Here is a 12,188-nt window from a genome sequence, read left to right as displayed (position 1 = left end):
AATATTTTAAAGGATGGGGGTTTAATATCCAAGGTGAGAATAGAAGAATGAGGGCTGAGCTGCAGGAGGAACTTCTCTACATTGAACAAATGGAGGAAGAGTCCCTTTTACCTCTTAGTATGCTAAACAGGAAGGTGGAAATCCAAAGCAAAATCCTTAAGCTTCTGGGAGATGAGGAGTTGTACTGGCTTAAAAGATCTCATGAGACTTGGCTTCATGAGGGTGACAATAACACAGAGTATTTTCATAGAGTTGCAAATGGAAGGAAAAGGAAAAACAATATCATTTCCTTCAAAAAAGATGATGAAATTATTGAAGGAACTCCAAACCTTATCTCTCATGCTACAGAGTATTACAAAGAACTATTTGGGCCAGCAATTGGCAACCAGTTTCAGCTTGATTCTGATCTGTGGGGGGAAAATGAATTGGTATCTGAGGATGATAATATTCTCCTCATCAAATCTTTCTCTATGGAAGAAATCAAATTTGCACTCTTCCAAATGGAGAAAAATAAGGCTGCTGGGCCTGACAGCATTCCAATTGAATTTTTTCAAGGGTGCTGGGAAACTGTAAGAAAGGATATTCTGGAGTTATTTCAAGAGTTCTGGGAAGGGAAACTAAACGTGAGTAGGTTAAACTATGGAATTATTACTCTCTTACCAAAAGTGACTGATGCTGAAAAAATTCAGCAATATAGGCCGATTTGCCTCTTAAATTGCATCTATAAATGGATCACAAAAGTTCTGACCATTAGGTTGGAGCCTGTTGCTGAAAAGCTTATACTGTCCTCACAATCAGCTTTCATGAAAAAAAGAAATATCATGTCTGGTGTGATGGCTCTTCATGAGACTAAAAGAAGGAAAATGACTGGGGTGATACTGAAATTAGACTTTGAGAAAGCTTATGACAAGGTCTGCTGGGACTTCCTTTTTAATTCTTTGGTTATGAGGAATTTCAGCCCAAAATGGTGTGGCTGGATAAAACAAGTGGTGATGGGTGGTACTGTCTGTGTCAAGATTAACAATGTTATGGGGCCCTATTTTGTTAGTCACAAAGGAGTAAGACAGGGGGACCCTCTTTCCCCCATACTTTTCAACTTTGTGGCTGACTGTCTCTCCAGGATGGTGAGGAAAGCCCAACACAGTAATCTAATAACTGGGCTTGCTGATAACCTGATTCCCAGTGGGGTGGCTATCCTTCAATATGCTGATGACACCATCATTTGCCTTAAAGATGACTTTGAGGTTGCAAGGAACATGAAGCTCTTATTGTACCTCTACGAAATGATGTCAGGACTCAAAATTAACTTTGCTAAAAGTGAAGTCATTATTATTAATGGTGACGCGGATAAGTGTCTTCAGTTTGCTGAATTATTCAATTGTCAGATCGGCTGCTTCCCCATTAAATACCTGGGGGTCCCGGTGAGCCCTGGGAGGCTCCATGTTAAGGATTGGATGCCTCTCATGGAAAAAAATGAGAAGAAACTGAAAATCTGGAAGGGAAACTCCCTTTCTATTGCTGGAAGAACCACCCTAATCAACTCCAGCCTCTCAAATGCGTTCATATATCATATGTCCCTTTATTTGCTTCCAAAAACTGTGGTTGACACCTTGGATAAGCAAAGGAGGACCTATTTCTGGCAAGGGGGTGGGACTAAAAAGAAATATCATCTTGTAAGATGGGAGAATATCTGCAAGAGCAAAAGCAAAGGTGGCCTTGGAGTTAAAGACATTTCAAAAATGAACATTAGCCTTTTATGTAAATGGTGGTGGAAATTAGAAACGGAGAACGGTCTCTGGCAAGATCTCGTGCAGAAAAAATATGTAAAAGATAGCCCACTGAGTGTGGTCTCTCACAAAATCGATGACTCACCCATTTGGACAGATCTGCTGAAAGTCAGACAGGTCTATCTGGGGGGGAGAGTGCTACAAGTCAAAAATGGAAAGAATACTCGTTTCTGGGAGGATATTTGGTTAAAAGATAAACCTCTTTGCATGCTCCATCCTGTGCTGTTCGATTGGTGCTTAAATAAAAACATCTCTGTTTATAATGTTCTGTGTGCAAACGGACGTTTGTCTTTTGATAGGTGGCTTCCACCATCTTTCTTTGAGGAATGGTTAGGTATCCTTGATGCAACCTTCTCCTTTAATTTTGAAGATGCTAATGACAAAGTCAGCTGGAAGTGGGGGCGAAACAAGATGTTCACCACTAAAAGCACCTATGATCATCTCACAGTTGGCCAGTCCAGAGGTCATTTTAATCACATTTGGAAAGCTAAAATCCCTTACAAAATCAAAATTTTCACTTGGCTTCTGGAGAAAGATGCTGTCCTAACCAAAGACAACCTGATTTAGAGAAACTGGCTGGGTAACCCCTCTTGTATCTTCTGTGGCCAATTAGAAACTAGCAATCATTTATTCTTCCAATGCCCTGTTGCAAGATGCATTTGGGGCATGGTTGGATCTTGTCTGGGAGCTACCAATGTTCCTAACTCTTGTTCACAGTTCAAACTTTGGATTGAACGCTGGTTGCCCAATGGGAAACCAATTCACCACTTCGGCTTTGCAGCCGTGTGCTGGGCAATTTGGAAAGGCAGGAACAAGGCCATCTTTGATGGAAAGATCATCCGGCATCCAGCCGAAATACTGACACATGCTTGTGCGTTTATGACATATTGGGCAGGTCTGACAAAGGAGGACTTCCAAGTGGGGATTTTGGAAGGAGTCAAGAGCTTGCTCGCCTATGCTCACCGTGCCCTGGCGCAGCAAGCTGCCACGACGCCGAGAATGCTGCCGGCGCCACCGACTCCCGCGACAGAAGATGAGGATGAGGCGTGAAACTGATCTCTAGGAACTGCTGTTTCTTTTGGGATGCTAGGGTGGTCCCTCTTTGTGGCTTCTTTTAACAAGTATCGGTCTGTAATAACGCACTTTCCTTATGTTGGACGTTCCTTTTCCTAGGAAGCCTAGGATTCGAGTCCTGTCAGCTGAACTTTCTAGCTTGAAAGTCAGGTTAGGAAGTTTAGGCCCCCCTTCCCCCGATCTTCCCCCGGGATCCTGGTCTCTTGTTACTGAACTTTGTAATTCCGTTGCTTGAAATGGAATTGGGGTGGAGCCTCGTTTCGAAAAAAAGAGTTCTCAGCGCAGGTGGGCAGTAGCCAAGCAGCAGAGCAAATTGGAGCACTGCTGGAGGACGACTTGGTCGCCCCAGGTACTGTTGCGGCACGGATGAAATCATTCCATGGCCTGGCGAGCTGTTGAGGTAAGTGAGTCTGAAATCACCAGTAGTTACATATAATAGCCTTGTATGATGTAGTCGTGCTGATCCATGTATATGTCCGCAGGATGTAATAGAGAAATCCAGGCAGAAGTCTGAAATGCTGCGTGACGTTGGTGATGCTATCCTCCGAGCAGAGAAACTTGAAGAGGAACTAAAGAAAGCCAAGCAGCAAGCTTCAAATCTCCAAATACGGCTGGACAGGAACGCTGTGGAGTACCACAACGAAGTCCAGGCGTTGACCGCTGCGAAAGACGGGCTCGTGGACCAGAACAAGTCGTTGACAGCCCAGAAGAACGAGCTCGTTGAGAAGAACAAGAAATTACGCCAGAAGGAAACTGGTAAGTGTCTGGCTCTGAAATTTCCTCGAGTATTGATTACGCAGTCTGGCATACTGACTTGTTTTCCTTGGAGTACTTGCAGAATTGAAAAATTCCGTGGCGTAGCTCAACGACGAAGGCACCAACTGGAAGGCCGGCTTCTACCAGGAAAAGGATCATCGCGAACAGCTTGAGGCAGATATCTAGGTGCTGAACATGGAACTCGAGCGAGAATTGCAGCTGCGCTTTGACGGCGAGACTGATCTGGTGAACTGCATGCAGACCATCCGAAGTCTCAACGACGATCTCGAGCTGCTGAGGAGGTCGATGAAGGAGCTGACAGAGGCGGCGGAGCTTGTTGCCAATCTCTTCGAGCCTCGGAGGCCCGGTGTCTAAGTGCGGCCGTTGGTGGACCGTCTGAAGGATACTCCAGGAAGGCTGAAGGCGTATCTGCAGCGGCTGAGGAATAAGTCAATTCCTCAGCAAGTCTTGAGCTTCCTGAAGTCCTTTTACCCGGCAGCAGACGTGTCGGTGATAGCAGGAGGCGTGGCTGGCGATTGCTCCGATGAGAAGCTCAAAGAACTCATGCATGAAGTAGAGTCAGTCGCTGAGAAGGTCGCCAGTCACATCAACCTGAAGTAGATGTAACTGTAAAAGTAACAGTAGTATGAACAAGTAGGATGTAAAGAATATTTAAGTAATCGAAAGGAATTTTCGATTATCTGTTATCCTGCTTGTGTTATGATTCCGCCATATGCCTTTGTTTGGACCAAGTCTTGAGCTTAGTCAAGCGAGTCTTGGCTGCAAGAGATGTGTGACGAGTAGTAGTACTCGACAGTAGGTCCGCTACTTAGAGCAGCGTGATAAGTTCCGAGGAACTGCGAGTAGTCGCACAGCACAAAGTTGAAGTAGAACAATCTTTATGACTGTAGAATATGTGTTGTAAAATTACAACTGTATAACCAGAAGCTGATTACAGTAGAGGCACGAAGCCTATATGTAGCTGATAAGTAGTCGCCAGGACATGCTAGCCGCGTACAGCTAGGTACCATCGTTGCCAAGAGCCGCGCACAGCTAGGTACCATCGTTGCCAGGACATACTAGCCGTGTACAGCTAGGTACCATCGTGGCTGTTTTGCAGTAGAAGGTCATTGGAGTGCATGGACCGTAGAGGCCGCTTACTGTATTGACCCGAAGACAGAGGCGTGCGAACCCGAAGGCCGCTTACTGCCATCTTGTTGGAGCGAAGCCAGTTGTTGACCAGTAGTCGTTGGACTACGGGTAGAAGCGGCACAACTGCTCGACGTTCCATGAGTTGTCGATTTCTTCGCCTTCGAGAGTTTGGAGGCGATAAGAGCCTAGACCAGTGACTGTATTGACGGAGAAAGGACCTTCCCATGGCGAGCTGAGCTTGTGTAGTCCTGCCGTATTCTGGATACGACGGAGGACGAGATCACCCACGTTGAAGGAGTGTTCCTTGACGTTGCGTTGAAGGAGTGTTCCTTGACGTTGCGATCGTGGTAACGCCGGATACCCTCGAGGTATTTGGCTGATTGGACGAGGGCGGCGCAGCGAGCTTCTTTGAGGCTGTCGATGTCGACCCGCCTGTTGTCTTCTGCCACACCTTCCTCATATTGTTCGACTGCCGAGGATTGCCACATCACATCAGCAGGCAGGATAGCTTCGGAGCCGTAGACCACGAAGTAGGGCGACTGTTCGGTGAGCCGTAGACCACGAAGTAGGGCGACTGTTCGGTGAGCTTTGTAGGCTGAGTACGCAGCCCCCAGAGAGCATTGAGTAGTTCCTTGATCCACTTTGCCTCCTTTGGTGTTTGCAGCATCGTACATGCGTTTCTTGAGGGCGTCGAGTACCATTCCGTTGGCGCGTTCCACTTGGCCGTTGGCACGTGGGTGTGCGACGGAGACGTACCGGACATCGATCCCGTTGTTCTCGCAGTACTCCCAGAATTGGTGGTTGTTGAAATTGGAACCCAGGTCTGTGATGATGCGGTTGGGGAACCCGTAGCGATGCACGATCTCATCCAAGAAGTCGAGTACTCTGTTGGCTTTAGGGCATGTAACAGGCTTGACCTCGATCCACTTGGTGAACTTGTCGATAGCCACCAGAACTCGGTTGAATCCTCCTAGCGCAGTTGGTAAAGGGCCAATCATGTCGATCCCGAGTAGGCGAACGGCCAGGTTGGTGGTATCGTGATGAGTTTGTAGGCTGGAACGTGTTGTTGCTTGGCGAAGAACTGGCATCATTGGCACTTCTTGACGAGTTCCTCTGCATCAGCAAGAGCTGTAGGCTAGAAGAACGCTCGTCGAAAGACACTGCCCACTAGAGTCCGAGAGGACGCGTGGTTGCCGCAGATCCCTTTGTGTATCTCCTCCAGTATTGTGGCAGCCCCACCTAAATTAATCCGGCTTAAGTGCGCTAACCATCGTCAAAACGACAATCAGGGTTAACACGCACTTAAAACGGAGTAATCCAGCAGTGCTGTCGGGTAAAATCCGGATTAAACCACTTGAAACAGGATCGACAAAGCAGTCCAGAAAATGCAACATTCCACAAATTTTATAGCACAGAGTATGAAATTGAATTATTATTACAAACCAAGTTTGAATTTATAAAAAGACACTAGAGTTCAAGAGTGACGGAAAACGAACGATAATCTAGCGACGAAACAAGACGTCATGATGAAGCCCGTACATAACGTCATCCATCCTCAGATGTACCACCTGAAAAACAAAGTCACAAGCAAGGCTGAGTATACTAATACTCAGCAAGGCTTACCCGACTAAGGGTATACTTAGCCCCTTAATCTAGACATGCAAGGCTTTTGGCTGGAGGGGTTTGTTTTAACGAAAAGCAGTAAAGAGTAGATCCTTAATTTTAGGTTTTAGCTTCCAAATTCTGGTTCAATTAACCATTCTAGGTGAGCATCTATCCAATAGCATACATGGTGGAAAACAATTATCTTTCATCATCCAACCAACCATATTCTTCATCATCATCTTTCACTTCTTACTCTATGTGGCAAAAGGGTTAAGCAGTCCCAAACCGTGAGAAGCGGACGATTCGAATCGAATTTATTAACCTGGCCAGGCAGACCTAACACACACGCATGGGGATCGACGTCTCGCTTCGCCCACGCGACTTTTCCCCTTTCTTTCCGGGTTGTGGATCAGGGTCACCTACCTCGACTACAAGAATACACGCCACGGTCGACGCCGGGTCGTGAGCCTTCTTGCACCCGCATGTGGCCGCATGAGAACAACGTTCAAAGAGGGTGAGGGAGAAGTCCACTCGCCGGGCCAATCAGGTACTTAAGCTTACCGATTACCATATTTCTCGGCATGTGGTTAGTACGTTCAAAAGCTTAACCACCACTACCACACACTGCGGCCTTATCCATTTTCACTAAACAGACGGGGTATCACAAGTACCACAACCCCGCCCGTAAGCCTTATAGTTGCAGTATGTAGTAGACATTCGACTCCTATAATTCTCGCGAGTGACAGGAAATCACTCGACTTCTACCGAACCATTAGCCTAGCCAACTAGCGACCTACACATACTAGTGTTCAAGCATAGGTACCTAGGATTATGCGGCTAAGGTTCCAAGCAACTCCTGTAAACTTAAATGCGCAAGTAGATAGAAACAATAATAAGTTGCATAAATTTAAAATAGATAGGACATGCTCCGGGGCTTGCCTGGAATTAACACTAGGTCAGTGTTAGTTAGAGAACAACTGCTCAGCGAGCATCTTCCTCAGTCGTGCACATCGGGATCCATCCGTCCATCTTCTAGACGTTTCCACCATTCACCGTCTTCTGGCCTGGCTCCAACGTCACATCCTTCACGTGGTTCATCTATCGTACCTAAATGAAATGCAACAATGCATATGTATGAATGCAAAGTTTCGAGTTGCTCAACAATGTAAATATTATTTTTCCTTCACGATAAAGTTGTAGTCCAACATAAAGCGAGTTGGATGGGAAACTTGTCAATTAATATTTCCTGTGCAGTCATTTATAGAGTAGTAATTTTATCTATACTAACTCATAAAAGAGCTGGGTGTGTTGCTTTTCTTTTATATTAGTACAGAAAAATGCAGAAAAAGTGTTTTTCATCATATTAACACATGGAAAATAAGAGAAAACTATAACTAAAGCTAAAAGCATCGAATGGTGCTGATATTGTTATGAGGGATATTTTACTGGGTCACTAGTGTGCTGTAAAATTTTCAGGTCGTTTGATGTAACAATAAATCATAAAAACTCATGAATCTATTACTACTAGTATATAAAAACAAAACTCTAGGGTAAATTATGCAAGCTCTGGTAATGAAATTTTACCAGTAGGTTGGATTCCTTAAGATGAACTTGTGGTAAATTTTTCATAAATAAAAGAGCTACACAACAAGCATGAGAATTAAGATTCTTTTTCTAGGCATACATCTAACTAAAAATCTACAGAGTAAACTACTAAGTTTCAGTGTCTAAAATTTTACATACATGTTCATGTACTGAAAACAAAGCTCTAATAAAAATATGAGATTTTTCTAATGAAGAAAACTAGGGTTTATGATTTACAAAGTTTATTCATGAATAAATCAAAAGGACTAGTTATACATTACTAACAATTCCCAAAAATTTTCTATAGCATACAGAAACAAAGGTAAGACTGTCATAAAAATTTCAACTCAATAAAACTAGTATAGAATCTTGTGGATTTAAATCTATAGCTAGATTTGTCAAAATGTTCTCAAATTTTTACAGTAATCTATTAATCTATGGTGTAGCACACTGTCCAAAAACTAGCCTTAGTTCATGACTACAACAGGAGATACATTTGTGTGCTATTTAATCTAATCTTTATCCTAGATTAAAATAGAAGTATAATATGAACATGTGACTGTAACAAAAGTTGTAGATTTTGATCTATGTATTCCAAAACATTTTAGTTTGTATTTTTCTTATTTTTCTACGATTTTATATGGAATTTACAAGTTTGCTGTTTTTTAAAACAAAAGAAAAAGGAAACGAACTTTTGCATCTACGCCCTTGGATTTCTGTTTCTTCTCACGGGAGGTCCTTGGCGGACGGAGCAGAACAGGGGAGGGTATATGGCACCGTTTCCAGCGAAGTTCGGCCCCGGCGGTGAGGGGGAAGTTGGGGAAAAGGGTGAGGGGGCTCGTGCACACGTGCCGGTGGTCTCAGTTGGGGCTGAGGTGGCCTATGGTGGCCTGTCCGCGGGCACCGGCGGCCGGCGGCGGCCTTGTGTCGTGGCTGCGCCGCTCCGGCGAGGGAGAGAGAGCGAGGAGTGGTCGGGGAGCTTCAGGGGGAGGTAGTGGAGCGATTCCCGGGCTCAGTTTGGGCGAAGGGAGACCGGAGGTGGGAGCTCCGCAGGAGCAGGGCGACGGCGGCCATGGGGTGTCGCGGTGGCAGTGTTCCGGAGGCTCTGGGCGGCGGTGAGCGGGCTGGGAAGGACCAGTGAGCCGAGAGGGACTCGTTCCCGGGGTGGCTCGAGTCGAGGGTGGACAGAGGAGGGGGCTCCACGTGGAGGCCGTGGGCGGCGGCGCCATGGACGCGACGGCGAGCTCCCTGGCGCAGGGAAAATCTCGGCTCGGCTCTGGAGAAAGGGAAAGGAGTGGAGAGGGGGTCGAGCACGTCTGCTGCATGGGCCAAAGGGGAGGAAACGGGGGAGGAAGGAGGCGAGGCGCGGTCGGCCGTCGCTGCACGACGTCGTCGTGGCGGCTCGGCGGCCAACCTCGGCGTGCGTGCAGGGGACGACGACGCGTGGCGGTTCGAGAAGCTCCAGGAAGGCACCAGGGGTGCGGAGAGGACTGGGGCGCGGCGAGGGAGTGGCGCATGGCCAACGGCGGCGGCGAACGCCGTCACGGCGAGAACAGAGAAGGGAGATGGAGGTGATGGCATAGCTGTAATTAGATCGAAGTTCAAAATTCGTTTTGCAAAATCAATTTTTCTCCTTCTATATGACCTCAAATGAAAAACTTTTGAATACCAAAGTTGTTCAAAATTTCGAGATCTACAACTTTCGTTTTAGGCACTCTTTCATTTGCACACTGTTTTGAAAGATAAAAATTGAAACTTGAGTACATTTGAAAACATCGTACACGCTTCGGAAATCACATTTTTCTCCCATTTTTGTGTAGCAACTCGAAAAACTTTGAACACGAAAGTTGTTCGTCTTTTGAAAACCTTCAACTTTGGTTTTGGACAAAAATTCATTTGAGCTATATTTTAGAAATTATTTTCAAAGCAGATTAGTTTGAAATTTGACCGATAATTTAAATCTTTGAACACTACGGTTCAAAGGACCTGTCATTTTATGTTCAAACTTTTATTTTATCTCTTTGACTTCAACAAGACTTTAATTTAACATGATTTTAGAGAGACGCCTATTCGTTTTCATATGTATACTTACATTAGTTTAAAAAATTATTTACGGTTTCTGACCTATGCATCTATACACATACACATGCATGCACACATAAATGTATTCGATTCCATTTTCTTGGTTGATTATGCATGATATCATCTTTAATATTTCTTACTTAGCATTTTAAAACTCTGGGATGTCACAGCCTACCCCCCTTAAAAAGAATCTCGTCCCGATATTCGGAGCGAAAGACTTTCAAGGGAAGAGAAGCATAATACCCATCAAAGCCATAAGGAAAAAACTTACACTAGAGAAGGTTGATCTTGACGGTATGTTCCCATGCAGATAAGGGTTGAACACTTAACGAACGATTAAAAGAACAAAGTGGTTGATTGAGGAATACACATCTTCCTTAATTGTTGTCCAAATGGTAACTGATCCGACTTCAAGTGTTGTACGCCCTTTCGTTCCAACGGTAATGGCATAGATTGCTTGAGCATCTGGGCAGATTAAACGGAGTCCCTTGTCTACCACCTCTTGGAGTCTTCCCATGTTCATATCCATTACCAGTTCCTTCGAAGATAATCCTCTTCGCACCTGCGCATGCCGAGTAATAGAACCTGATGTTGATTGTCCACAGAAGGCTCTCATTTTTGTTGTAGCATTGCCAGTCACTACTAATAACACCACTACCGAGCATATCTCTAACCAGAATTTCTCGGGTAGTATAGAGAAATAATGTATGGACTAGCATTATGAAAAGATGGATAGCAAAGAGGTGATCCAAATACAAGGTATGGTATATGAGTGGTAGAGATTAATCGTGCCTCTGTTTGAACTAATCAATTGTTTTTCCACACTAAAAAGCTCCAGGGCTTCAGTTTTTGCAGCAAGAGTCTGTGGATAATGTATGGGATCACAATCACCATCAAAGTCGGCTGAAAAGGACCAGTGGACTATTCTAGTACTAACATATAACAGGATTTTACATAGAAGAGAGGATCTAAGTCCTGGAAGAATCAATTTCTCAACCCAGTGGTGAATCCAGATCGGAAAAAAATATCAGGGTGAGTTTTTGCTCAAGGACATTCTTGCTCAAACTATTGATTAATTTAAACGGTATGATGCGAGATGCATATGCTCGATGACCATGAGAATGATGCACCCTCAAGATGTATGATTGCAATGCTGGGGCAATGCAATGACGAAATGTCTTATGCGCAATTGAAATGGTGAATATGACATGATGCAATTGCCATGATGCTGGACCCAATTTTGCATACACTCTGATGCAACGATGATGATGTTCTTGACGTATGCATGTATGAGATGCATAAGCATGATGCACATATGGAAAAATTGATGATGCACAAAGTGCAATGCGCATACCGTACCTATTTTCCCGCGACTAAAACTCGTTAGCTCTGTACGCTTGAGTAAAGATCAGAGGTTAGGACACTAATAAGGTTGCATAGAAGGGGATTGCAGTGAGTTACGTCACGCATACCTAGACACCAGCGCGCTCCTTGTAGCTCAATCATATGGCTGCAGCGCACACGAGAGTCTAGGTTCCGTCGCGGCATTAAGGTCACGTGACTAAACACCACCATAAGAGAATTCAAGAGTGGCAACCCAATAGCGCCAGCAACGACTAGATAGGAACCGAATACAATCCACGAAGTGGTACTCAAATGCCTACCCATTAGTTAGTCTACAGATTCCCGATCATGATGCAACACCATGCACTGACGAATGACATGAAATGATGTGATGCATGATTGTTGCATCAAGGACAGTATTTCAAAAGTTATTATTATCATGAATCTTTTTAATTTATCCAAACTTAAATGAGCAAGAATGAAGGTACAAATTTTTAAATGTTGGAATCAAGGTAGCCAGCAAGATCAGGCATAATACCAAGAGAAATAGAATGATTATTGATGGGGTTTTGTTAACAAACATCATGGCTTAGCCAAGGAGCCATGAAGGAAAAAGAACAATGGTTTTGATAGGAATAGATTCAAGGCATTAATCAAGGGTTGGATCGATTGACAGGTTAAGATCAACGGTAAGGTTCACTCAAGACCCAAAGCCACTAACTTACAAAAGACTTTCTCAACTCAAAATCAGACTAGCAGATTACGTCGGTCACATTACTACAACAGAAAACCTAGGAGGACGTT

The 12,188-nt window shown here is 44.5% G+C and overlaps 2 protein-coding genes across 2 annotated transcripts; one reads left to right on the top strand and one right to left on the bottom strand.

Moving 5' to 3' along the window:
* Positions 1 to 3,129: 3,129 nt before the first annotated feature.
* On the top strand, positions 3,130 to 3,839 carry LOC120682655. The gene is made up of 2 exons (XM_039964631.1): positions 3,130 to 3,261; positions 3,344 to 3,839. Exons 1-2 carry the CDS (start codon positions 3,241 to 3,243, stop codon positions 3,788 to 3,790), a joined length of 468 nt encoding a protein of 155 aa, XP_039820565.1. The 5' UTR covers positions 3,130 to 3,240; the 3' UTR covers positions 3,791 to 3,839.
* A 1,115-nt stretch (positions 3,840 to 4,954) lies between these two features.
* Positions 4,955 to 5,767, bottom strand: LOC120680874. The gene has a single exon (XM_039962456.1). The coding sequence runs from the start codon at positions 5,765 to 5,767 to the stop codon at positions 4,955 to 4,957; it is 813 nt and encodes a 270-aa protein (XP_039818390.1).
* Between the last annotated feature and the right edge of the window lie 6,421 nt (positions 5,768 to 12,188).

This window comes from Panicum virgatum, chromosome 7N, assembly GCF_016808335.1.
Source record: "Panicum virgatum strain AP13 chromosome 7N, P.virgatum_v5, whole genome shotgun sequence".
Taxonomy (NCBI): Eukaryota; Viridiplantae; Streptophyta; class Magnoliopsida; order Poales; family Poaceae; genus Panicum; species Panicum virgatum.
The sequence above is the reverse complement of the archived record's forward strand: the minus strand, read 5'-3'. Positions and strand labels throughout refer to the sequence as shown.

Coding starts and splice junctions, on each gene's coding strand:
- LOC120680874 (XM_039962456.1), bottom strand. CDS start 5,767: ATGATTGGCCCTTTACCAACTGCGCTAGGAGGATTCAACCGAGTTCTG.
- LOC120682655 (XM_039964631.1), top strand. CDS start 3,241: ATGGCCTGGCGAGCTGTTGAG. Junction 3,262..3,343: donor TGGCCTGGCGAGCTGTTGAG/GTAAGTGAGTCT, acceptor ATATGTCCGCAG/GATGTAATAGAGAAATCCAG.